At 46.9% G+C, this 27,635-nt stretch overlaps 1 protein-coding gene across 7 annotated transcripts in view; it reads left to right on the top strand.

Annotated features, from left to right (window-relative positions):
- MYO5B (myosin VB) overlaps positions 1–27,635 on the top strand; it is a 296,164-nt gene that overhangs the window by 215,808 nt on the left and 52,721 nt on the right. For all 7 annotated transcript variants that reach the window (XM_077346770.1, XM_077346774.1, XM_077346771.1 and 4 more), the window contains exons 18-23: positions 5,123–5,237; positions 6,450–6,661; positions 9,152–9,308; positions 15,642–15,881; positions 22,160–22,396; positions 27,292–27,376. In XM_077346770.1, the coding sequence (XP_077202885.1) occupies positions 5,123–5,237; positions 6,450–6,661; positions 9,152–9,308; positions 15,642–15,881; positions 22,160–22,396; positions 27,292–27,376 (1,046 nt within the window). The remainder of the gene's footprint in view (positions 1–5,122; positions 5,238–6,449; positions 6,662–9,151; positions 9,309–15,641; positions 15,882–22,159; positions 22,397–27,291; positions 27,377–27,635) is intronic.

The following is a 27,635-nucleotide window of genomic DNA, read 5'->3' as shown; positions in this document are numbered from 1 at the left end:
GAAATTTGAGCCATCCACTGTGAAACACGGGTCTCCAACTCTTTTGAACCTTTGGGCACCTCTGGAATTTGGGAGGGGTCTATGAGTGCAGGCCCCAAAATGGCTGTTAAAGGAGGTGGGGCCAGATGGAATATCCACCCTCCTCCCTGTACAGAAGAATTTCATGGTAATGGTTAGATCACAAACTCTGTGCCCTCTTTTATCCCTTTTGCCTCATTTTATCCCACAATGAATATATAAAGCAGTCCTACACAGTGGTCTTGTGGCGCAGAGTGGTAAGGCAGCGACATGCTGTCTGAAGCTGTCTGCCCATGAGGTTGGGAGTTCGATCCCAGCAGCCGGCTCAAGGTTGACTCAGCCTTCCATCCTTCCAAGGTCGGTAAAATGAGTACCCAGCTTGCTTGCTGGGGGGTAAACGGTAATGACTGGGGAAGGCACTGGCAAACCACCCCGTATTGAGTCTGCCATGAAAACGCTGGAGGGCGTCACCCCAAGGGTCAGACATGACTCAGTGCTTGCACAGGGGATACCTTTACGTTTTTACACAGTGGTCTATCAAAGTCAATTTGTCTCTGATCTGACTGATAAACAGTCTCAGTGACTTTCTATGAAAGAGTGAGAGGTTCAGGAAGGAAGTGCTTCTTCCCACAGCACACAGTTAAATTGTTCAACTCTCTGACACATGATGATGGCGCTGTGCACTCCCTTCCCTCAAAGACAAGGTTTTCCCTCAATTTTCTTTCCATTACTGACTGAGCCACCTTAGATGCCTGTTTTCTCCTTTGCTGAAGAACTATGGCTGTCCCACCCTGTCACAGTATAATATGTTGACTGTTGACTCAGGCCAGGAAGCTGAGGGAAGGATCTGGAGCCCACTTTAATTTGAACTACATAAATGGCACTTGAGACATTTTGAAATTCACAAATAACAAAGTATTTTATTTAACATAGAGGAGAGAGGTCTGGTGTAATCAGGGGCTGAGAATTTCAGAGGTAGATCTAGTACAACTACAGACTTTAGTTCTTATGCTTTTAATGTTGAGAGGCTTTAGTTTCACTGTTTCCTCCAAACAGTCCAGCATGCTTTCTTTGCATATTCACTGATGCTTTCAGTTTCCATGAGGTCAGTACACTCTTTTCAGTGCCAAAATCCTCTGTCTTGAAACACCAGCACTTGTCTTTGAAATTTTCCCTGCCTCTTAAGGTCTCCAAGGGAAACCAGACCAGGGATCTCCACATTCTTCAGAGATAACTCCTTAATTGACTGAGTATGGAATTTTCTTCTTTCTCGAAAAGACCTATCCATTTTCTATGGCCCATATGGGAGTCTCCAATAGATCTCCAAATTTCCTTGCCAACTTTCCCCCGGTTCTTTGTGTTAAACCGCTCTCAGCTGTGGTTAAAGTCAAACTTCTTCAGTCAATGCAGAAATCTGTCTCTTCAGGATTCAGCTCTCAATCCTTTCTCTGCCCAGCTGATGCTAACCAAACAGATCTCTCCCTCTCTGCTTCCATAAAAAATTAACCCTTCACAGTCCTTTAGCTGTTTGTATATCACTTCTAAGCTTTTAAAAACTACAGTCCATCACAACTGCCAACCTGAAAGGCTTTAAAAGGGGAGCGGATAGTTTAATGGAGGCTGAGGCTCTCAATGACTGAGTTATGATGGATTTCTACTCCCTCCAGTATGAGAAGCAGGATGCCTCACTTATATCATTTTCTGGGGGGACAGGCTAGAGGATGCTATTACAGTTATCCTGCTTATGATCTTCCTACAGCAGGATTGGCCAAACTGTGGCAAGGGCTCATGGGAATTGTAGTCCATGGACATCTGGAGACCCACAGTTTGGCCACCCCTGTTCTAGAGGCAGCTGGCTGGCTACTGTGTGAGCCAGGATGCTGGACTGGATGGGCCTTTGGTCTGACCCAGCTGACCTCTTCCTTTTTATTCTGCTCTGGTTCGGCCTCACTTGGAGTCCTGTGTTCAGTTTTGGGCACCCCAGTTGAAGAGGGATGTAGTCAAACTGGAGCATGTCCAGGGGAGGGCAACAAAGATGGTGAGGGGTTTGGAGACCAAGACGTATGAGGAAAGGTTGGGGGAGCTTGGTCTGTTTAGCCTGGAGAGGAGCTGACTGAGAAGGGATCTGATAACCATCTTCAAGTGTTTAAAAGGCTGCCATGTAGAGGATGGAGCAGAGTTGTTCTCTCTTGCCCCAGAAGGATAGACCAGAACCAATGGGATGAAATTAATTCCAAAGAAATTCCGTTTAAACATCCAGAAGAAGTTCCTGACAGTTAGAGCGGTTTCTCAGTGGAACAGGCTTCTTCGGGAGGTGGAGGGTTCTCCATCTGTGGAAATTTTTAAACAGAGGCTGGAGAGCCATCTGACGGAGAGGCTTATTCTGTGAAGGTTCAAGCTGGTGGCAGGTTACAGTGGATGAGCGATTGGGATGTGACTGTCCTGCATAGTCATAGACTAGATGACTTAGGAGGCCCCTTCCAACTCTATGATTCTGTCCTTCTGTAACTTGCTAGCAGGCCCAGCGGATTATCCTCTTGTGGTAGCCATTCTCCATAGCCTGTGTCTCTCCCTTCCTTGTAACATCTTGTAAAAAGAAATCAAATAACTGGAAAACCTGAGGCTCAAGGCCAAACTAATTTTCAGAAAGTTACAATTACAAGACAGCTGCCTTTAGGATCGTTTATGGCTTTTCATTGCAAGCGTTAGACTCTGCCCATGCAAGAACAAAAATTGTGATTCAGGGAGCTAGGCTTCTCGTGAGCAGTCGGCCACATAATCCCTCGTGCACATGGCTTGGGCATTGTTCAGGGAGGACATTCCTGACAGCAGCCAGAGTCTGCGGGACGAGAAGGCAGTCGTTGCAACACGAATTGGAAGCTGCCGGATGTGCATTGCTCCTTCCTCAAAGTTCCTTTTTGCAAGATGCTAGTGCCATTGTTGTTTAACAGAAGGGTGAAAAGTCCACTTAGCATACCTAGCAAAGAAGGCAGAATGCAATTAATTTTTCGGCTTTTGCCAGACTGTTTGTTCCAGCTCTTGCAAAAGGCTGTGCACAGATGCATTGCCTCGTCCACGTTCCAGCAGCCCTGCAGGAATTTGGAGATTCGCTCTCCCTCCTGCCACACACGTGTTTCTGTTTTTTTTTTAAACTGAGCATGTGTTTAATTATTGCAGCCGTTGGCAGGCCCCGGAACTTCCCCAGGACAGCTTAAAAGGCTCCTTTGAGGGGTCCATAACTCAGTGGGTTTCAATTTGCGGCAGGTTGGAACTTGGCAGACAGTGAGCCAATTTTGAGAATCCACTCTGCAGGCCCTAAATCTCCATCCGGTGTCAGGAGGATGCCTCTTCCGAGCAGTAAAATACAGTTTGTCGGCTCCTCGAATTATAGCTTGGCTGAGGCCACCAGTCGCTCAGTGGCACCCCCAGATCATTACCCAATGATTTAATTTAAAGATTAAGCCAGCATCTGAGGGTTGAACAAAAAAAGTCCAGGGGAGCGGCCGTCTTTCCCAGGTTTAGACGCATCCGATGGGAAAGGGGCACTGTCCTCTCAACAGGGGCATGATTAGAAAGCCACATCATCCTGATTTATGTGCCCACAGACTTGGAAACGCACCTCGACCGAAGCATTAAGTCCGGTGCATTCCACATCATTTGTTTGCATTTGGGGTTTAATGGCTGAATAAATCGGCAAGCCTCTTTTCCCCTGACTCTGCACGCCTGGCTGGAAAAGAGCCACTTGGTACTATTTGAGCAACGACAAAGTGCCTTAATTTCTCGGGTCGCTGGCACTTGATTTCCAAAATAAGCTAAGTGGAGAGGCAAAAGCCGGGCAGATGCCGAGTGGCAGAATTCGGCTAGCTGTGGGCAGAGTGTGGCAGAACGTGCGGAGTCACGGGGTAAGGAACCACAGTGCAAGATGGCGAGCATTTTGGGGGTGCGCGGGAAGCTGCTACCCATCAAGAGCTGTATTTGTTTCTAGAGTCTACCTTGCAAAGCACCCATTTTCTCCGGGATCTGATTTCTGTTCCCAGGAAACCAGTTGCAATGCTGGGAGGTTTCCAGACACTATATGAAGTCTAGCAACCCTGTTCCCTAGAATATTAACACATCAAAAATGAACATTTCTGTATGTGTCCTGCTGTGTGTAACTGCAGTGGCCAACTGTGGCCAATCAGAGTTTCCTGCTAATTATGCACAAAGCAGAATACAAATATACGTGCCTGCCACACATTGTGCTGATGCACATGAAGTCCGCAGGTGTCTCGGCTCACATGTTCGTGAAATTGCCCCATGTGCTGTGGCATTCCAGAGATCATTGTAAGCGTGTTTTACCAACCTTGCATAGCCCAATCTCATTGTATCCCAGAAGCAAAGTAGGGTTGGCTCTGGATTCGTACACGGGTGGGAGACCGTAAAAGAAGATGCAGGGGAAGGAAACAGGCAAACCGCCTCTGCTCATCTCTTGCCTTGAAACCCCCTTGCTGGTGTCACCATAGGACAAGTTGTGACTTGACGGAACTTTGATAGGCATGTAAGATCCTTTAACACACAGCCTGAGTAGCCCCTCTTGGCCCAAGCTCATCTAAGCTCGGCAGCTAAGTGGGGGTTACAATGCTCACTGCATGGAAGGGAGATCCCCATGGGATGCCAAGGTTGCCGTGCTGAGGCAAGCAATGACAAACCACCTCTGTGCATCGCATGCCTTGAAAACCCATGTTCTCAGGGCCACTGGGAGTTGGTTGTGTCTTGAAAGCAACCATGATCATTATTGTTATTTTGCAAGAATTCAGTCTCAAGGGATCCATACTGTTCGGTGAATTCTGCTTGGTTTGGCCTGTAGCCTGAAACTCAGGCTTGGCACCCTTGAATTCAGACCTTGCCACTTGGAACTTGGCCTTCTCAGTTAAAACCTGGGATATTTTGGTTAATATAGCAGAGTTCTGCCTAGTCCTAAGAGCGTGATACTGAGTGCAGTAAATAAATATCTCCAGTAGCAGAAACCTCAGGCTTGTTGTGTGTGGAACTCCTGTTTGTCTTGTCCCCCTCACCCCAGCATCTGGAGCTCGCAAGAATAAATAACAGTGTGTTTTTTCTTCAGGTGGACCTACCATGACTTCTTCAACAGGTACCGAGTCCTTATGAAGAAAAGTGACCTCTCCAAAAAGGCAGACAAGAAGGCAATTTGTAAAACTGTGCTGGAGAACTTGATAAAGGTGCGCTGGAATGAGGGTGTGTCCCCCCCCCCCTCCTGTGCACTCCTCTGTGTATGGCTTTTGTATTCAAAAGCTACCTACTATTGTAAGCTCTTCCATCACTCCCCCCCCTCCCAGATTTGACATGAGAGTCCAGATATGAGAGAAATGTTGCAGAATATAGTTCTGGTCAGCAGATTCATTCATTCATTCATTCATTCATTCATTCATTCATTCATTCATTCATTCAATCAATCAATCAATCAATCAATCAATCAATCAATCAGTCCAATAATATTAATTTAATAAATCCAATAATAACGAATAAAGAATGAGAAACTAATGAATGAAAGCTGGCCATTCGGCATGTGCACACATTAAAACATTTTGGATTCAGCCAGAATCATTTTGGGCCAAATCTGAATTTCATTTTTTTGGATTCAGCTGAATCAATTTGAATTCAACTGAATCAAATCAGATGAGTCTGAAAAGTTTCAGGGTTTTTTGTGCACATGCTTCCTCCCCCCCCCCCCTTCCCTGGTAGCAAAGAGTGTCTCCACTGCCTGAGAAGGGGAGGGAAGGACATACCCACCAAACAGCTGATTTAAAGGGAGTGAGCGGTACACCTGTCATTATCAGCTGTTTGGCAGGCACTCTCTTCCCCTGCCTCCTCAGGCCAAATCAGGGCCAAATTGCCAAATTAAGATTTGGCCACAGTTGATTCGGACCATTTAAATGCTAGGGATGGGTGGTTTAGCTCAGGCCTGAAAAGTACCCCAATTAGCATTGATTCAGTATTTTTTGTTATTTATTGATTTATATTATTTGATGATTTCTATCCCATCCCTCACTTGTGTCCCAGGGTAGCTAACAGCTTTTTAAACGGCGATACAAAAAACCACTATAATAAATAAGACAGTGAACAATAGTAACAATGTAGGAGCCTACTGTGGCCATGAGGGCTATTTCTCTCTCTTTCTCTGAAAGAACCTTTTTTAACTCGGCTAAATCCTGCTAAATCCTCTGACAGCATCTCTCTCATATCTGTACTTCATTTTTCTCTCATCCTATTAGAGCCCAAGCTGATATCCTTTCTTCACAACAAACTGGTTTAACAGCCATTCCTTCTTCCCGTGGATTTCTGGGAATTGGAGTTCTATTGAGGCAGGAAGGTAGCAACAGAATTCACATGCTTCTATCTTACCCCTTGCTTCCTTTTCTGCTTTTGATCAGGACCCCGACAAGTTCCAGTTTGGGCGCACCAAGATCTTCTTCCGCGCGGGCCAGGTGGCCTACCTGGAGAAATTGCGGGCGGACAAGTTCCGCAGCGCCACCATCATGATACAGAAAACCGTGCGTGGCTGGTTGCAGAAGCTGAAGTACAGGAGGACGCGGGAGGCGGCCATCCGAATCCAGAGGCACACCCGAGGACACCTGGCTCGCAGGTAAGTATTGAGCCAGGCACGGAAGGAGACTTGACCACCAGCCATGGAGCTGCTTGGTTTGAATAATCTTATTTATGTAATTAATAGTCCTCATTGGGACTCAAGGCAAATTACACAGTGTGAGTCAATGCAATCGACAAGATGAGACATTCAATAGATAAGGCAATAGGATTTGAGTTGTAGAACCAACCAGGAGTCTAAAATAACAGAACTGAAACAAGGCATGTGTTAACTTAGGCTTGTGCACAGAAAAACAATCCAGTAGTTTTCGGATTCAGTCTGAATCGATTTGGCAGAATGCGAAACGTCTGAATCACCAATCACTGGTTCCGAGTCACCGAATCATGACTCAGATGCCACTGATTTGGCCAGTTTAAAGTGCAGGGATGGGCAATTCGGCTCATATACAACTGAAAATGCCTAAATCAGCATTGATCTGGGTACTTTTCAGCTTTATCTAAACCAAATCACCTATCCATAGTGTTCATGATACATTAAGTGATGCAAAATTACACAACGGGACCCAACCCACAGTAAACAGTGCACAGTGGTACAGGACGCAGACCCCAATAATTTACCCAAGTAACCTGGTGAAGTCTTTTGTATAGTGCTGTCCTGTTGCCTGCGTAGATTAAACCCTCTTGTGTCGCATAGTTGACGGGGATCTAGGAGATGGCCCTTGGAGTGTGTCATACTGGATGGACCATTGCCGAATCTACATGGCTTCTCTTTGATTCTTATTTCAAGTCATTCTGGTTGGTTCTTTTTTTTGTGAAAGACTCCAGTCTTCATCAATATGAAGAAAATGGGCTGCCCACAGGGATCAAACTCCATAGAACATTGGAAAGACAAATTTTTGCAAGATTTTTGCAAGATTTTTCCTCATGAATGCTCTGAGTGAAGGGCAGATAATAAAATCCATTGAAGTGAGCTTCACTGTCTTTAAAAACTTGCAGTTTTATAAATATTTACTGAGACAGAGAGAGGGTAATGAGTCGGTTGTAAATCCCCCCCAAGTTACGGCTCTATATTGTCAAGGGTGCATGAGAATAGAAACTATATCCCAGATGAAGTGCCGCATAGGAACTGCCTGGGGTCATGCTTCTAGATGTGGCTAAACCAATGGATGTTTCTTTAAATGTCAAATCAATTTGCCACTGCCGTGCTGGATCTCCCGTAACCCGTAGTTACGCTGTGCTTTGCTGGCTGTTGGTGCTGGAGGGACTGGAATAGCTAACCGTGAAGATGAGGTCCAACCCTGAAGAGGAGTTCCAAAATTTAAGAGCAGAGCATGACGAGAAATGGGGGAAATAATCTGTTTTCGGAGAGTAATGATGTCGGTCAACAGTAGAACAACTAGATTTGAGCCCAGTAGCATCCTAGGAGACCACCGAGATTTTTGGAGTATCGGGACAAAATCTCTGTGCTGAACTTGCTCAGAACAATCATTTAAATTCCTGCCTCCCCTGCCCCCCCCCCAGACATCTGAGTTCAGAAAGTTCATGGAGAAACTCCCATGTTGGTTTTCTTCATTTGTATTTTGTGTACTTTATTGGTGCACTGCTTAACTACTTAATGTTCTAGCCTCACAACACAATGCAAAACCAAAAAGGGAAATCCAAGCTAACCAGAAAAGTTAGGAACCCAATGGTTGAGCTACAAAAATAATTTTTTTTAAATTGTATAAATATTTATTACATAAAGTGCACTAATTCAGCATGTTAAAAACATATGTTCCACTTCATATTTCTGGTCAGGCCTTGGAGGAGAAGTGTGTCTCATGGCTTAATTGCCATTAACACCCACAACTGTCCCACCCCTGAGTGCTTCCTCCTTCCGGCTTGCCTGTCTGTCCAGCGGCCAGCCAATCACCTTCCATCCCCTACCCCTGACCATCCCCCCCTCCTTCCACTTCCTTCTGAGGCTCGGAGGCTGCCGATCCCTGCTGTGTGAGAGCTGCTCTTGCCGGGGAGTTCCCTAACAGCTGCCTGCAGCCTTTCCAGGTCTTGGGGGGAGGGGGAGGCTGTCCACAGAGTTCTTCCACCCCACCTCCCTAATCTAGCACCCGTTGTATTCCTGAATGCAACGGGCTTGGCCTCTAGTAGTCATCATAATTTAAAAACAACACATTTCTAACTACACATGAAATAGACCAGCAGAATGGACCAAACACGTAATGCTAACGAGGGGCAGTGGCAGTGGCTCAGTGGAAGAGCCTCTGCTTGGCATGTAGAAGGTCCCAGGTTCAATCCTCAGTATCCCAACTTTGAAGGACCAGGTGTGAGGTAATGGGAAAGACATTTGCTGAAGAGCTGCTGCCAATCGGCCCTTGATGGACCAAGGAACTGGTTCAGTATGAGACAGATTCATGTGAGAACTGACCTTTACAAGGAGGTTGACAAAGCAAGTTTTGGAAAGGGGCCATCAGTGGTTTCCTTGATTTCGGTTGGACTGGGTTCCTGAGTCTTGACTTCCTTTGCTGTTTAACAGATTGGCTGACCGTCTGCGAAAAACGAAAGCAGCCATAGTTTTCCAGAAACAATATCGAATGTTGAGGATTCGGCGAGCGTACCAGATGATCCGAGGAGCCACTGTCACAATCCAGGCTTTCACACGAGGAATGTTTGTCCGAAAAACCTTTCGAAAGGTACGAGTATTGTATTGAAAATCCCTGTGGCCGGGAAATATCTTTGCTTTGAGAAATGCAAGAAGCTTCTGAAATAATTTCTCAAAAACCCTGACTGCAGCTTGTCTTGATACTTTTTCTTTGGTCCCTAATGACACAGCCTTTTAAGAATAGTCTTATCTTTTCCTACGGTAGAAGAGATAGCTTCAAGTCCAATAGTACTGTAGAGACACAGAGGGTGCAGGGAGTATAAGCCTTCAAGAGTCAAAGCTACCCTATCATTTCTGACAATTTGACATTTTTGTTAACTTGTATCTGACAAAGGGATCTTTGACAATTGAAAGCTGATACCTCGAAAATCTTGTTGGTTTCTAAGGTGGACTTGACTCTGGCTCTTTTACTGCAGACCAACATGGGTGCCCACCTAAAACTATCTTTTCCTATAATGGGTGCCGAGGCATATCACATAAGAACGTAAGAGTAGCTGTGTTGGATCAGGCCAGTGGCCCATCCAGTCCAACATTCTGTGACATACAGTGGCCAAAACCCGGGGCCCATCAGGAGGTCCACCTGTGGGGCCAGAACTCCAGAAGTCTTCCCGCTTTTACCTCCCAAGCACCAAGAATGCAGAGCATCTCTGCCCCAATGCTCCATCTGTACCTTGTGGCTAATAGCTACTTGTGGACCTCTGCTCTTAAGAACATAAAAGAAGCCATGTTGGGTCAGGCCAATGGCCCATCCAGCCCAGCATTCCATGTCACACAGTGGCCAAAACCCAAGTGCCATCAGGAGATTCATCAGCGGGACCAGAATTCCAGAAGCCCTCCCACTATCGCCCCCCTCAAACACCAAGAGTACAGAGCATCCCTGCCCGAAACAGAGTGCTCCATCTATATCTTGTGGCTAAGAGCCACTCATGGACCTCTGCTATGTTTATCCAACCTTGTCTTGAAGCTGCCTCTGCTTGTAGCCACCATCTCTTCGTGTGGCAGTGGATTCCTTGAACGAATTACTCTTTGGGTGAGGAAGTCCTTCTTTTTACCTGTTCTAAGCCGACTGCTCATTAATTCCACCGAGTTCCTACAAGTTCTTATATTGTGAGAAAGGGAGAAAGGTTTTTCTCTATCTCGTGCACGATGCATACCAGCAAACTGAGTTCTGGGTTGCCCGGTTGCTTCCTATACTGAGGATTTCACCCTTTCTTTGTGTTGTTCCTTTCTTGAAGGGGAGGCTTGTGCATTTTCAGACTCGAAAAGCATTAGCTGCCCTTATTTCTCCTGCGCGAGCCACACGTGTAGAAGCAATTGTTCTGCCACTCCTTGGAGGACCGGCTTAATGAAGCTGTTCACACAGAGAGGTGCCCCAAGGCAAAAATGGAAATCTGAAAATGTAATTTGATAATAGGAGCTTACCTGAAGGAATGGTGCTTATCGGAGTCCTGGCTGGCAATGCAGCTGCCTGCCTGCTTCAGTTCCCACTCCCAACCTTCCTCCTTTGGGGTAGGAAGCAGTGCCTTCTTTATCCTCTTGTACGTCCTACAGCTTCTCCCTAAGTATGGTCAATAGATCATCAGATTCATTCATCTAGAGCAGGTTCTGTCATCCTGAATCTGTAAGCCATCTCAGTGTGGGGCTGAGTTTCAGCAGATTTCTCACTGGTGGCAAACAAATTAGGTGGCCTTGTGGCTGAGAACACAGTCCTACAAAAGACAATGGCGTCATTTCCAGACCTTTTTGAAACCACCATCTCAAACTTTTGCATTTGTTGGGTGAAAGAATACGGCAATTTCTCTTTTAATGCTCATAGACGTCTACCCTAGCATGTACCACCTTTCCTACTTGGAGATTCAGATAGTGGCTCTTCCACATTTCAGGCAGAAGCTCTGTTTAACAGGGTGCCTTCTGGTCTGTGGAGCCCACCAGTTCTCCAGAGGTCAATTAGAAGCCCTATGGGGCAAAAGCCTTTCTTAAAACACTTGGTGAGTCTCAGGAAATGTGTCAGTGGGGACTGTGACACCCACATGCTCCACGCTGGGGATCCGTGGCTTCTGTGCTTGTGAGCTATCAAGAGACCTTAGGAATGACTAGTGTCCTGGCCCAGGAAGGCTGGCCTTATGATCCCTGAGTTATCTGCTGTGTTTCATTCATTCATTCATTCATTCATTCATTCATTCATTCATTCATTCATTCATTCATTCATTATAGAATCATAGAATCATAGAATCATAGAATCATAGAGTTGGAAGGGGCCATACAGGCCATCTAGTCCAACCCCCTGCTCAACGCAGGATTAGCCCTAAGCATCCTAAAGCATCCAAGAAAAGTGTGTATCCAACCTTTGCTTGAAGACTTCCAGTGAGGGGGCACTCACCACCTCCTTAGGCAGCCTATTCCACTGCTGAACGACTCTGACTGAGAAAAACTTTTTCCTGATATCTAGCCTATATCGTTGTACTTGAAGTTTAAACCCATTACTGCGTGTCCTTTCCTCTGCAGCCAGCAGAAACAGCATCCTGCCCTCCTCCAAGTGACAACCTTTCAAATACTTAAAGAGGGCTATCATGTCCCCTCTCAACCTCCTTTTCTCCAGGCTGAACATTCCCAAGTCCCTCAACCTATCTTCATAGGGCTTGGTCCCTTGGCCCCAGATCATCTTCGTCGCTCTCCTCTGTACCCTTTCAATTTTATCGATGTCCTTCTTGAAGTGAGGCCTCCAGAACTGCACACAGTACTCCAGGTGTGGTCTGACCAGTGCCGTATACAATGGGACTATGACATCTTGTGATTTTGATGTGATGCCTCTGTTGATACAGCCCAAAATGGCATTTGCCTTTTTTACCGCTGCATCACACTGCCTGCTCATGTTTAGTTTACAATCCACAAGTACCCCAAGGTCTCGTTCACACACAGTGCTACCTAGAAGCATATCCCCCATCCAGTAGGCATGCTTTTCATTTTTCTGACCCAGATGCAGAACTTTACACTTATCTTTATTAAATTGCATCTTGTTCTCATTTGCCCATTTTTCCATTGTGTTCAGATCTCGTTGAACTCTGTCTCTATCTTCCGGAGTATTTGCCAGTCCTCCCAATTTGGTGTCATCTGCAAACTTGATGAGTAGTCCCTCCACCCCCTCATCTAGATCATTAATAAATATGTTAAAAAGTACCGGGCCGAGCACCGAACCCTGAGGTACCCCGCTACTCACCTCTCTCCAGTCTGATGAAACACCATTGACAACAACTCTTTGAATGCGGTTCTCTAACCAATTCCCTATCCACCTAACGATCTGAAAATCCAGATTGCAGTCCTTCAACTTATCCATCAGAACATCATGGGGAACCTTGTCAAAAGCTTTACTAAAATCCAAGTAAATGACATCAACCAAATTTCCCCGATCCAGCAAACCTGTTACTTGGTCAAAAAAGGAAACTAGGTTGGTCTGGCAGGACCTGTTGGAGACAAATCCATGCTGACTTCCTTGGATCACCAAATTGTCCTCCAGATGTTTGCAGATCGCTCCCTTTAATATCTGCTCCATTATCTTCCCCACAACAGAGGTCAGACTCACTGGTCTGTAGTTTCCCGGGTCATCCTTCCTCCCTTTTTTGAAGATCGGAATAACGTTTGCTCTTTTCCAGTCCTCCGGGACATCTCCAGTCCTTAAAGAGGTTCCGAAGATGATGGACAAGGGCTGTGCAAGTTCTCTGGAAAGTTCTTTGAGTACTCTCGGGTGCATTTCATCTGGACCAGGGGATTTGAACTCATCCAGTGCAGCTAAATGCCTCTCGACCACCTCTCTATCCATGTTAACCTGCCACCCAGACACTATCCTTTGGCTACAGCCATCTCTAGATGTGCCTAAACACTTAGACCTGTGGGAAAAAACAGATGTAAAATAGGCACTAAGCCTTTCTGCTTTCTCTGCATCTTTCGTTAGAGTTTGTCCATCCGCACCCAACAGCGGGCCTATTGCCTCCTTTACTTTACGTTTGCTCCTCACGTAACTGAAAAATCTTTTCTTGTTACAATGGGCTTCCCTGGCCAATCTTAGCTCACTCTCAGCTTTGGCCTTTCTGATGATTGATCTACAGTGCCTAGTAACCTGTAGGTACTCTTCTTTAGAGCTCTGTCCTTCCCTCCATTTCCTGAACATTTTCCTTTTCTTTCTTAGTTCCTCTTGAAGTTCTCTGTTCATCCAAATAGGCTTCTTAGAGCTCCTGCAGTATTTTAGTCTTTCTGGAATAGTCATTGATTGAGCATGCAATAGCTCTTGTTTGAGTAGCGCCCACCCTTCACATGCTCCCTTCCCTTCCAGCATTCTCGTCCATGGTATGACACTCATCATGTCTCTGAGTTTATTAAAGTTTGCCCTACGAAAATCCAACATCCGCGTCTGGCTACAAGCTTCCTTGGCTCCCCATCTCAAAAGGAATTCTATGAGGACATGGTCACTTCCCCCTAGGGTCCCCACCTCCTTCACCTCATCCACCAACTCTTGCCTGTTGGTCAGTATTAAGTCCAGTATGGCTGAACCTCTTGTGGGTTCATCTACCATTTGATAAATGAAATTGTCAGCCAGGCAGGTCAGAAACTTGCATGACTGAGGACGCTTCGCAGAGTTTGTTTCCCAGCACACATCTGGGAAATTGAAGTCACCCATGATGACAAGGTCCTGCCGTTTGGATATTTTCTCAAGCTGCTCACAAAGTGCAGCATCCACATCCTCTCGTTGGTCAGGCGGTCGGTAGCAGACACCAACCACCACACTGTTTGTTTTCCCCTCGCTTATTTTCACCCAGATGCTTTCCACTGTAGATATGCTCTCCTTCACTAGAATTTCCTGACAGGTAAGCCCTTTCCTCACATACAGTGCCACTCCTCCACCTCTTCGATCTATTCTGTTTTTTCTGAACAGTTCATATCCATCCACCATTACATTCCAGTCATGGGAATCATTCCACCAAGTTTCTGTGATGCCTACTAGATCATACCTTTCCATCAGCATGAGAAGTTCCAGCTCTTCCTTTTTATTGCCCATGCTTCGGGCGTTAGTATAAAGACATCTGAATCCTTTTACTTTTGGTTCCCTATGAGCTGGCCTTGCCGGTTGGGCTGCCTCCGATAGTTTTCCTTCCATACACTCCCTATGTTGATCGTCTCCTTCCCCTAGTGGCTTTAGTTTAAAGCTCTCCTGATGAATCTCCCCAGGTTCCTGCCAAACACATTCTTCCCCAGTTTTGATAAGTGCAGTCCATCAGGTGCTAGTAGGCCTGTGGAGTGAAACCTCACCCAAATGTCAGCCGCCAAAAAACAGGTCATTAAAACAGTTCAGTGTCAGTTGTTGAAAAAGAGACAAATTTGAACTATGTTGTTGGGTTATTCTTCAAAGGGTGTCAGGCCATTGTCAAACTACCAATAAACAGGTTCACTGTTGAAGAAAATCTCTTTCTTGAAGAAAGTAGTGAACAGAGTGCAAGATGTTTCCTTGCTAGAGCTAAGAGCAAGCTTACAAGCAGAACTTTTTTGTTTTCCCTGAGACCCCCCCGGGTTTGAAAATAGGAACACTGAATAAATTGCCAGGGTTCAAATTTTACCAGGGAGAGTTTCACAGGAAAAGTGCATGCTGGAACCTAGACACTGCAAAGCATTCCTACCTTATGCACATACAAGGTCAGAGCAATTATTAAAATGCTCAGGGAAAAAGAGATATCAGGTCTGTGGAAAAATACTGGGGGCTAGCACCAAGCAGGGCCTAGCACCAAGCATTCAGTATACTAACGTGCCAAGGTAGGGACACATAAACAGGTAACGTGTGAATATGGCACGACTCATGGCAAGACCATGGGAACATGTAAATAGGTAACATGTGAACCAGGTCTTGACAACAGATTAAATTGGGTATTTGTCTGAAGCAGCAGAACACATTTTGAGTCCTGTGGCACTTTTAAGACCAATAAAGTTTTTCTCAAGGTATGCGCTGTTGTGTGCATGCACATTTTCTCAATTCATACTTGTAGGCAAAGTGTGAGAGTAAATTAACGTACAGCACAATGAAAATGGTTAACAGGTTCCAGAAATAAGTGGGAGAACCCAGCAATTTTGATTTGTGTGTATTCGCCTGAGATAGAATTGCATGGGAAACATCTTGGCTTCAATAAATTAGCCGAGACTTTACCCTTATGCCCCCTTCCTCTTCTATCAAGCATGGACGCACCTTGGGGTATCATCTTCCTTGAAGTGGAACATTTGCCTGTCTCCCGTGTTCGCATCCCAGAGAAAAACAAATGACAAAGGGTCATTTCACACACCCCTCCATGTCTGCTAAGTATTCATGTTTGCTTGTTTTTTGTAGGTGCTCGCCGAGCACAAAGCTACTGTCATCCAGAAGAATGCCCGGGCCTGGCTGGCTAGAAAGCATTTCCTCAGGTTCCGATGCGCCGCTGTGGTCATCCAGTGCTACTTCCGGCGCATGAAGGCCAGGCAAGAGTTGAAGGCCCTGAAGATCGAGGCCCGGTCAGCAGAGCATTTAAAGAGACTCAACGTCGGCATGGAGAACAAGGTGGTTCAGCTACAGAGGAAGATAGATGAACAGGTGAATCTTCTTAATTTGACACTAGTATCACTAGAGAGCCAGTTTGGTGTAGTGGTTAGGAGTGCGGACTTCTAATCTGGCATGCCAGGTTCGATTCTGCACTCCCCCACATGCAGCCAGCTGGGTGACCTTGGGCTCGCCAAAGCACTGATAAAACTGTTCTGACCGGGCAGTGATATCAGGGGTCTCTCAGCCTCACCCACCCCACAGGGTGTCTGTTGTCGGGAGAGGAAAGGGAAGGCGACTGTAAGCTGCTTTGAGCCTCCTTCAGGTAGGGGAAAGCGGCATATAAGAACCAACTCTTCTTCTTCTTCTTTTTCTTCTTCTTCTCAACCTCCACTACGGCTGATCTGGGTTCGGTGGGCTGTTCTTAGTTTGTGGGGGTTCGTGGGGGTCCCTCTATCCACAGAATGTTTCTTATCTCCATGATTAGATGGGAGAAATGAGAAGATAACAAAGCAGACCATGCTAGGGGGCTCCTAACTTCACACCCCTAAGTTATGGATGCCAGTCCTCAGGTGGGGCCAAGAGATTCCCCGGTTTTACAGCTCATCTCCAAGCAACAGAGATCAATCCCCCGTATAAAATGGCTGCTTTGGTGTGTAAATTCCATAGCATCATACTCCACTGAGGTCCCTGCTCACCTCATATCCTGCCCACTCTTGAGTCCAACTCTTAGCCTTGGCAACGATAACTTTTCTGAAGGCACAGAAGAAATGGACAGCTTTGTTATCTCTGTTTATGTGTTCGTGTCGGTGCGTTTTTAAAGTAGAGCCTTGCTTCACCTTGGCTCAGGCTGAGTTACGTAAGACAGTCCCAGCTCTCGGGGAGGAGAGAGCTGTCCCCACATGCCGATTTGCTTGGATGTTAAAAGGGAGCCACTGCTGAGTTTCCCCCTGCCCCGGTTGGTCTCCATTCTGCCTCTTCTCTGCCACTCACTGCTTTTGCCTGCCAGAAAATCTGAGCTTAAGATAACGGTGAAAGAGATACAGATCTGTGGCTTGCAGAGCCGGCAGAGAGAAACCCCACGTCCTTATTTGAAGGAGACAGGCAAATATCGGAAGTGGTTCTCTGTAAGCAAAGAGAGAGATTTGGAAGAGGAGGGGCTGTGGCTCAGGGGAACAGCCTCTGCTTGGCATGCAGGAAAGTCCTGGGTTCAGTCCCTGGCCACTCCAGCTAAAAGGACCACGCAGTAATATGGCATATACTTGGGAACATTGGATGTCACTCCTTTATGTTTGCAACAGCAGCAGATAGCAGGAAGAACATGCAACCTGGCTCCTTGAAAATAGGTAGAGACTTTGGTGGTCCACTTATCTGCACTCTACACCAGCTTGGTGTAGTTGTTAGGAGTGTGGATTTCTAATCTGGCGAGCCAAGTTTGAATCTGCGCTCTCCCACATGCAGCCAGCTGGGTGACCTTGAGCTCGCCACGGCACTGAGAAAACTGCTCTGACCGAGCAGTGATATCAGGGCTCTCTCAGCCTCACCCACCTCCCAGGGTGTCTGTTGTGGAGAGAGGAAAGGGAAGGCAATTGTAAGCCACTTTGAGACTCCTTTTGGTAGAGAAAAATGGCATATAAGAACCAACTCTTCTTCTTCTTCAGTAATATCAGGGCTCTCTCAGCCTCACCTCCCTCACAGGGTGTCTGTTGTGGGGAGAGGAAAGGGAAGGCAAATGTAAGCCGCTTTGAGCCTCCTTCGGGTAGAGAAAAGCGACATATAAGAACCAACTCTTCTTCTTCTTCAGTAATATCAGGGCTCTCTCAGCCTCACCTCCCTCACAGGGTGTCTGTTGTGGGGAAGGAAAGGGAAGGCGAATGTAAGCCGCTTTGAGCCTCCTTCGGGTAGAGAAAAGTGGCATGTAAGAACCAACTCTTCTTCTTTTTCAGTAATATCGGGGCTCTCTCAGCCTCACCCACCTCACAGGGTGTCTGTTGTGGGGAGAGGAACGGTAAGGAGATTGTAAGCTGCTTTGAGACTCATTCGGGTAGAGAAAAGCGGCATATAAGAACCAACACTTCTTCTTCTGCATGACGTTCAGCTGCTGGTCAGTCTCTTGAAGGAGTATCAAGGGACTATTGGATGCAGCTATGGTTATGTAATTCAGCTCTGTTCGGCCGCCCGATATCACTGAAGCCCGAAGCCGCTCATAGGAGGGGCGGAAATGATGCACCGGCTGGCATCCTCACGCAGGCGCAGAGCTCTTCTAATTTTCAAAGCTTTTAAAAAAAAAGTAACATACAACAATCTCTAAAACCTTTACTCCCATAAGCCCACCCTCTTACCCAGCTCTGAACTGTTGGGAGAAAGAAAAGAAGAAGGAAATAAGGATGAATGAAGGGTGGGTGGGGGGAGCAGAAATAAAACACGATAGGAAAGGAACGTGACCCAAACAGATAAAATACATTTTAGCTCAAGCTTCACGGAGCGCTGAAAACTGAGCCTAGATATGCAGAGATAAAAGATCTTGCCATTCTTTGAGGTTTAAAAAAAGAAATTAAAAAAGGACGGCTCGACATCTAAGTTCTGCAGATTGGAAAGTGGGTTCTAATTTAGATCAAAGTCAACAAAGCCAAGAGCTGAGAGAGGATTGTTCCCCTCTGTGCTGTGTGTCCCGATTTCAGGAGGCCGCCTTTCCTAAAGGCCTAGGGGTAGGCATAGACGGCTTCTGTAGTTTAAATCGGCAACAGAGGGCGAGTAGAACAAAGTATGAGACCAGGGGCACTTTTAAGACCAACAAAGCTTTATTCTTGGTATAAGCTTTCGAGTGCATGCACGTTTCCTCAGATATGAAGAAGCTACAAGGAGCATATAGTGGCTATCTCTGCCCAGGCTGGTGCTAGCATGCTCTGACGGGGCACTCCTAAGATGGTGCAGAGCAGGGGTAGTCAAACTGCGGCCCTCCAGATGTCCATGGACTACAATTCCCACGAGCCCCTGCCAGCAAACGCTGGCAGGGGCTCCTGGGAATTGTAGTCCATGGACATCTGGAGGGCCGCAGTTTGACTACCCCTGGTGTAGAGTGATGGCACCCCTGGGAATCACAGCAACCACACTCCCAGCTGTACCGACCTGCAAGCACTGTCAGGGAAACAGTGTGATTTTGTCACAGGAATCTGTGAGCACAAACAGCGGGTGCATGGTGAGGGCAAGTCAGATGGGGAGCTCAGGTGGGTGGAAGAAGACTAGGAGGCGTTCTATTTTATACCCCGCTTTTTACTGTCCAAAGGAGTCTCAAAGCAGCTGACAATCGCCTTCCCTTCCTCTCCCCACAACAGATACCTTGTGAAGTGGGTGAGGCTGAGAGAGCCCTGATATTACTGAGGAAAAAGAAGAAGAGTTGGTTCTTAGATGCTGCTTTTCTCTACCCGAAGGAGGCTTAAAGTGGCTTACATTCAAAGCCTTCCCTTTCCTCTCCCCACAACAAACACCCTGTGAGGTGGGTGAGGTTGAGAGAGCCCTGATATTCCTGCTCGATCAGAACAGCTTTATCAGTGCTATGACGAGCCCAAGGTCATCCAGCTGGCTGCATGTGGGGGAACAGGGAATCAAACCCGGCTCGCCAGATTAGAGGTCACCATTGTTTGTTTGTTTGTTTATTTATTTATTTATATGCCGCCCTCCCCAAAGGCTCAGGGTGGTTTACATAGGAACAAAGAACAATACATAAAACAGTCTATAAACAAGTGAATACCTTACAATAATAATACTAATAGTTGTAACCATATAACAGTATAACAGTATAAACAATATTAACATCACTACACTACCCTGGCATGAGAGGGGAAATAGTGTTGGGAGAATAGGGCCCTTGGGCCCTGTCTTCCCAGGGCCCTCCGAAACGTAAAGCAGCACTATTCCCTTCTCCCACAAGCAGGGTTTGTTGTGACAAAGAGTGAGTATCTTAGGTCCAAGTCATAGTTCTCCTTGTTTTAGCAAGAGTGAGGGGAAGCTTGATTTATGCTGCTACTCAAAATCGTGTGTCCGTGTTAAGTGTTTTAACTTATGGTGACCTTGGGGAATAGCGACCTCCTGGCCTCAACTAGAACCAGGGACTTTTCGGTTCTGGACCCTACCTGGTGGAAGGAGCTCCCAGAGGAGCTATGGGCTTGCGGGAGCTTTCAGCTTTGTGCAGGGTCTGTAAGACAGAGCTCTTCCACCAAATTTATGGTTGAAGCCAATGAAGAGAGATCTGTGGGCCCCCCAAAGGAAGGTATTCCACCATATTTTAACAGTGGTGGCCAGCAGTTCTCCCCTAGTCCCCAGTGGGGGTAGGTGGGGGGTTGGTTTACTGCCCGTTTGTTGTTGGACTCCGTATTTCTGTTAATTGTTGTAATTTTAGCAGGGTTTTTAGGGGACTTTGTATTTTTATTTTTATCTTGTAACTCGCCATGAGCTGACTCCGCCGAGAGTGGCAGGAAATAAATTCAAATAATAACAATAATATTAAAATTGAATGCCAGGGGTTTTTCATCCTGGGACTTAAAGTGACATAATTTTCCTTCTGAGTTTTTGCTTGAGGACTGTAGCTCTGCTAGGCTTGTATAATTTGCTTTTGCAAAGATTTAATCATGGATGGCATGAATGCTTGTGCTGAGTTATCAGTTTGGGATTTTCAGTAGCTGTTTTAAAATCCCCTGTCTCATGCTAGCGTGAAGTTTGTTAGCCCAGCCGTGTAGAACGAACATGAAATGCGGAAACTAATCTATTATTATTATTATTATGATTGTGACTCAGAGCTGAAATGGCAGTGGCTCCATATTATATTTGAAAATACCTTTTGAAAAAATATGTTTATTTAGAAAAAAGAAAATACAGGACAGTGATAAAAAATACTGTAGTACATATATATACTACAATATATTGGCAATATATTGATCTGGGCCTTGGAAGGAATGTACGTAGTACATTAACTATCTTGTCACAATTATATTGATCCAGGGCCTACAATTATTGATGAAAAGGCCTCAGCTATTATACCGTAGTCCTCATTCACAGTTAATAAAATCACAACCTATTAAGGCTATTGCCTTTGACAATTTCTGTATGCCTATCCTCTGAAGAAGACTGCTGTGCCAAAACACATTTGGTCTTGGTCATTTGGTCCTTGTTTGGTATCTTAGAAGAAGAGTTGGTTTTTATACCCCGCTTTTCACTATTCAAAGGAGTCTCAAAGCAGCTTCCAATTGCCTTCCCTTCCTCTCCCCACAACAGACACCCTGGGAGGTAGGTGGGGCTGAGAGAGCTCTGAGAACAGCTCTAAAAGCACTGTAACTGGCTCAAGGTCACCCTGCTGGCTGCATGTGGAGGAGTGGGGAATCAAACCCAGCTGTCCAGATTAGAAACTGCCACTTTTAACCACAACACCAAGTCAGGGGGGAGTGGATGGGGTCTGACTAAATTTACCTGTTTAGAACACCCGTTTGCAAAGTGACTCCACACGACTCTCTCTCCATACGTAAAATACAGAAATCTCACACAGACAGTAAAGCAAGGCAACTGTAAGCCGCTTTGAGACTCCATCAGGGAGTGAAAAGCTGATTATAAATATCAACTCTTGAAAGATGAAGATGCTGGGCTAGTATCTTAAATCTGTGTCTTTGATAAATTGCACCTTCATATATACCATGTCCTTTATTCAGTAATGAAGGAATCTTTCTTGATCAAACAGTCCCCGTTTGACTGTTGAGGCAGGAATACTTGGGTATGGATTTATTAAGCTTCCAGAAATATATGTAGAGTTTTCTTTCTCCTTTCTAGCATCTATTTAGGGATAACTCTGGGTTTCTTGTGGCGCAGAGTGGTAAAGCAGCAGACATGCAATCTGAAAGCTCTGCCCATGAGGCTGGGAGTTCGATCCCAGCAGCCGGCTCAAGGTTGACTCAGCCTTCCATCCTTCCGAGGTCGGTAAAATGAGGACCCAGCTTGCTGGGGGGTAAACAGTAATGACTGGGGAAGGCATTTGCAAACCACCCCGTATTGAGTCTGCCATGAAAACGCTGGAGGGCGTCACCCCAAGGGTCAGACATGACTCGGTGCTTGCACAGGGGATACCTTTACCTTTACCTGGGTTTCTGAGAGAATATGCTTTGTATTGGAATGTTTTTGTTTGCCCCTGAAGGCAGTGAAAGCACGCGAGAAGCCTATAAGCAAACAATACCAATACCTTATTATCGATTATGCTTCTGCGGCTTCCGCCAAGCTTTTCTTCAAGAACGGAGTCAGCCTTTTGCTGGGTTTCAGCTCACATGGTTTTTCTCACTCCCCCCTTGCAGCAAAAAGAATACAAACTCCTGAACGAGCAGCTCTCCACAAACTCCTCTGCCTATTCCTCGGAGCTGGAGAAGCTAAAGAAGGAACTGGAACGACACCGACGGAAGAGCGGAGATGGGAACCAGATCACCAGCTTGCAAGAAGAGATCGACTCCCTCCGGCTGGCCCTGGAGGAAGCACACGGCGAAAGGAAGATAGTGGAAGACACCTATGTGAAGGAGAAAGACATTCTCCGAAAGGTAATGCTCTGCCGGGATTGGCTGAATTCCTGGAGCGTCTTTGTTCTACGGAGCTTTCGGGAGCACCTTTGTTCGGTGGGGTTGGTGGGGTTCCCATCAAAGGCCATGGCTTGCTGACTAAATGAACGCCAATGGATGTCTCGCTCAGCACGGCATGGTCCAAAGGCTTCTAGTCTGTGACTCTCCAGGCTGATTCACGCGGCCATTTTATTTCAGATTTAAAAACACACTCAAAGGGAATCGTAGAGCTGGAAGGGGCCATTCAGGCTCTCCAGGTGTCCATGGACTACAGTTACCATGAGCCCCTGCCTGGCATCTGGAGAGGCACAGTTTGGCCACCCCTGAAGCATCCCTGACAAGTATCCTTCCAGCCTCTGCTTGAAATCCGGATTTAGGGGGAGCTCACCCCCTCCCCAAGCAGCTGATTCTACTGCTGAACTATTCCTTACTGTAAAGGAATATCCCCGGCATCCAGCTGGCACCTTGCTGCCCATAATTTAAACTCAGGCTAACGTGAACTTGGCAGACGCTTCCATATTCATGGTTTCATTTCCCCCAAAAACCTATTACTGTGGAATGGCTTTCCGCATTGTTTTGTACCAATAAAAAGGTACCTTCTTGCACGCATTTGAGGAATTAGGGACCCTTTCAACCGGCCGCCGTATACAAAGCTTAAGAGCTGCTGGTGGGACTATTTTGTCCTCGGAACACTTATAACTAACCATGTAGCTAGAGCACGGCTTGAGTCCGGTGACACCTTTAAGACCAACGCTGTTTAATTCTGGCTGCAAGCCTTTGTGCGCAAGCACACTCCTTCGTATACCACAAAAGCTTCTCCCCAGAATTAAACTTGGTTGGTCTTAAGGGTGCTGCTGGACTCAAGCATTGTTTTGTTGCTTCAGACCAGGGGTAGTCAAACTGCGACCCTCCAGATGTCCATGGACTACAATTCCCATGAGCCCCTGCCAGCAAATGCTGGCAGGGGGCTCCTGGGAATTGTAGTCCATGGACATCTGGAGGGCCGCAGTTTGACTACCCCTGCTTTAGACCAACAGGGCTGCCCACCAGAATCTAACCACGTAAACGTTGAGTTGGTGAGCGTTTGGGGGGGCCTTCCCATTGATATTCCCAAGCATCCATATATGTTCATATTGCCTGACAAATTTCTAAAATATATTTTAAAATTAATTAATTCCTGCCCATTTGGGAAACCCTTCCAGGGCTGTCAAGAAACCACAGCTTTTCACGAAACCCTGGGTGAGAAAGCCTACTCTACAGTGTCCCCAAGGGTTGTGACCTAGATCAGCCTTTCTCAACATTTTTCCCATTGAGAAACCCCTGAAACATTCTTCAGGCTCTGAGAAACCCCAGAAGTGGCACGATCGTGCAGAATGTGGTTGGGAAGCAGAGCTGGGGACACGCCCACCTGGGGCCCCACCCCTTCCCACCCCGCCCAGGCCCATCATTGGCCGTTTTGGGAGGGGGGGCGCGGGTCAACATGACCATATGTGGTCATATCACCTATCCACCTCCAGGAACAAGCCCTAACAGCTGTGCTCATATGTGGACAGGAAACATCTGCCCCAAGATTGTTTTGAGACAACCGTTGATGAAAGAGCTCTTCCTTTTCGGGGGGTGGGGGTTCTGTTTTATATAACTATATATATTTAGCGTCAGCCACCGGAGTGCACAGCAGTTTGAGCTCTTATTCTAGCAGGCATTCTGCTCTCCGCCAGCCTCCGCTCCCATTCAGGGCTTTCTTTCTGCAAGTCCCATGTGCGGTTATTGACAGAATATTTCTGATTGCCAAGAGCGAGGAGTGGAACGTGAACGCTGGTAAAATCAGGCAACCTGCGTAGACAGAGCCAGGCTTAGCAGGGGTGTCTTGTTTGCCTTTCCGAAACAGGAGGGCGGACGGAAGCCACAGTCTTTTATAATGCCAATGTATGAAGCCCTTCTTTCACAAGACGCTCGGAACCCGGTGTTGCAAATTCAGTGTTGCGATTTTTTCCCAATTGCTGTTTTGCTCTGAGCTCGAATTGTAAAAGGAGTGCACCAATGAAATTTGGGCCCATGCACAGCACAACAAGAAGCACCGTTGAGCACCATAAAAATAGCCAAAACCATTCAAGTCCAGTAAAACTGCTGTGGGTAGATAGAATGACTTCGGGAGGTCCCAGGCGGGAGTAGAATGTGCTATCAAGTTACAGGAGTAGAATGTGCTATCAAGTTACAGCAGCCTCGTGGTGACCCCATAAGACGATTTTCAGAGGTCATTTGCCATTGCCTGCCTCTGCGGACCGACCCTGGATAAGTTTGATGGTCTTTAAAGGTGCCCATGGACTCAAACTCCCCCATTCCTCCACATGTAGCCAGCTGGGTGGCAGCTCTCTCAGAACTGTTCTCGCAGAGCAGTTCTCTCAGAGCTCTCTCTGCCCCACCTACCTCACAGGATGTCTGATGCGGGGAGAGGAAGGGTAGTGAAAATCCGGGTATAAAAATCCAGCTCCTTTCTTCTCCTTCCTCCAGGAGGGTGCATTTGTATGCATGGACTCCTTGGGACAGGAGTCCGGATTAGGGCCGGTCTACTGGGCAACATCTTGCCCAAGGCCTCAAAATTTTGAGCCAACCCTGTTTTGCTGTTCCTTCCAAGCGGAAGTTCTTTCGGAAGCTTTTGTAATGCACTGAACTCTCCCTGAGGTAGGCAGTACCGTCCTCTGCCAGTCCGTGTCTCCTCTTACGATGACTTCTGGATGACACGACGGATCCAGCCGAAAGGCTTTTCATGCTTGAGACATAACATTCAAATGACACCCCGGCAGACGCGAAGCCACGGTGTACGGAGAGACACCGTTGCGCATTCTCTGCTGAACTGAACCCAAATAGTGCCGGAAAACTTCCACAATCCGCAGACACTCTTATTTCAGGAGGGCGTCCGTAGGAAACCGTCCAGGGCAGGGGTGGCTCTCCAGATGTCCATGGACTGCACTGACCATGAGCCCCTGTAGTAGTCCATGGATATCTAGAGCCACCTCTGCTGTACATGTCTATATTGGCAGGGGTCATGGTATTTGTAGTCCATGGCCATCTGGAGAGTCACTGTTTGGCCACCTCTGCTTTCCAGGGGTATGTTGGCAGGGGCTCATGGTATTTGTAGTTCATGAACATCTAGAGAGCCACCATTTGGCCACCTCTGCTGTACATGTCTATGTTGACAGGGGCTCATGGTACTTGTAGTCCATGGCCATCTGGAGATCCACTGTTTGGCCACCTCTGCTTTCCAGGGGTATGTTGGCAGGGGCTCATGGTATTTGTAGTTCATGAACATTTGGAGAGCCACCATTTGGCCACCTCTGCTGTACATGTCTATGTTGACAGGGGCTTGTGGTATTTGTAGTCCATGGCCACCGGAAGAGCCACAGTTTGGCCACCTCTGCTGTACAGGTCTATGTTGACAGGGTCTCATGGTATTTGTAGTCCATGGACATCTGGAGAGCCACTGTTTGGCCACCTCTGCTGTACATGGCTATGTTGGCAGGGGCTCGTGGTATTTGTAGTCCATGGACATCTGGAGAACCACTGTTTGGCCACCCCAGCTATGCATGTCCATGCTGACAGAGGCTTGTGGTAATTGTAGTCCATGGACAACTGGAGAGCCACAGTTTAATCACCCCTCTCCTGGGTAGTGACTGATGGCTGGGAGCTCTTCTGGGAGGAATTACCTTCTCCTGGAAAGACTGTGCCTCTCTGTGCCACCTGCTCTTCCTTTGCATGCATGCATGACTTCTTCCATGCCTCCTCCTCTGCCAGTCAATCCTGCCTGCCTTCTAGAGAAAAGGCAGCAGCCGCCAGCCTGTAGTCACTCCTGATCTTATTGGGGGCAGCTGCACATTGGCAACAAAGAGAGCCCCCATTCCTTGGCCTGAACTTTCAGTGTCCCGGCTCTACCTTGGGGGGTGCCTCTGGACCCCAGCATCTGACTGCAGCCAGCTTGGTGCTGTGGTTAAGAACAGCAGCCTCTAACCTGGACAGCCAGGTTTGATTTCCTGCTCCTCCACATGCAGCCAGCTGGGGGACCTTGGCCCAGTCACAGACCTGTTAGAGCTGTTCTCGCAGTCCTGTTAGAGCCAGCTTGGTGTAGTGGTTAGGAACGCGGACTTCTAATGTGGTGAGCCAGGTTTGATTTTGTGTATAAAAACCAATTCTTCTACCTTTACGGATCTTCTTACTGAGGAATCCTTGATAACCTCCCGAGAAACAATAGCGTCATCTGGGAAATGATGTGAAGAAGTCCACAGAGGTGGATCCTGCCCCTGTCCTCCCACCCGGATAAGTTTGAACATCTTCTGCTGGGGGGGGGGGAGAAACACTTAATATGGAGGAAGGCTAATCGGAGAGCAGTTAGGTCCATCTGATCACGGTAAGTCCAACACAAGAAATTCCACTTACACCCAAAATTTGGATTCAGATGAGTAGCCGTGGTGATCTGAAGTAGCACAATAAAATCAGAGTCCAGTAGCACCTTTAAGACCAACAAAATTTATTCACGGTGTGAGCTTTCGAGTGCAAGCACTCTTCGTCAGACAAAATTTGGCCATTACAAAAGACACAGCTAAGGCACTTGTGTTCTCGTCATGTAGCCATGGGTAAAAGCGGTAGTGCCCTTGGAAGGGAAGGCCGGTAACCCTTCCATTGTGTCCTGGAATTTCTGTTACTCCAATGACTGAATGAGGGCAGAAAAAAAAGAAAGAAGAAAAGGAAGGAAGGAAGAAACCGGTTTAGCTATAAAAGCCAGCCAGGTGAAACTCGATCGCTCATACGGAGTTGACTGACCTTGGGTTGGCCTGCGTTGTGGGATGGTAATATCGCTGCCTTTCTTTTTCCCTTCCCCTTAGCGGATATCAGACCTGGAAGAAGAGAACGTGTTGCTGAAAGAGGAAAAAGAAGCTCTCAACAGCAAAATCTTGCGTCAGTCAGAAGGTAAGGCGGAACGGCATATGGCTTTGGTGACTTAAATCACAAAGTGAAGTTTTTGGAAACTGTTGCAGGCCCAGGTCCTCCAAGTCTCAGCCATGAAGGATGAGCAGAAATGTGCTTTCATCTTCCAAAGGTCTTTTGCTCCTCTTCCTCCTCCTCCTGCAAACTAGGGTGCCAACCTCCAGTTGGGACCTGGGGATCCTCTGGAATGACAGCTCCTCTCAAGACCACAGAGATAAGTTCCCCTGGAGAAAACAAGAGT

Source organism: Paroedura picta, chromosome 7 (assembly GCF_049243985.1).
Source record: "Paroedura picta isolate Pp20150507F chromosome 7, Ppicta_v3.0, whole genome shotgun sequence".
Classification (NCBI taxonomy): Eukaryota; Metazoa; Chordata; class Lepidosauria; order Squamata; family Gekkonidae; genus Paroedura; species Paroedura picta.
Note: the sequence above shows the minus strand (reverse complement) of the source record. Positions and strands in the feature narration are given on the sequence as shown.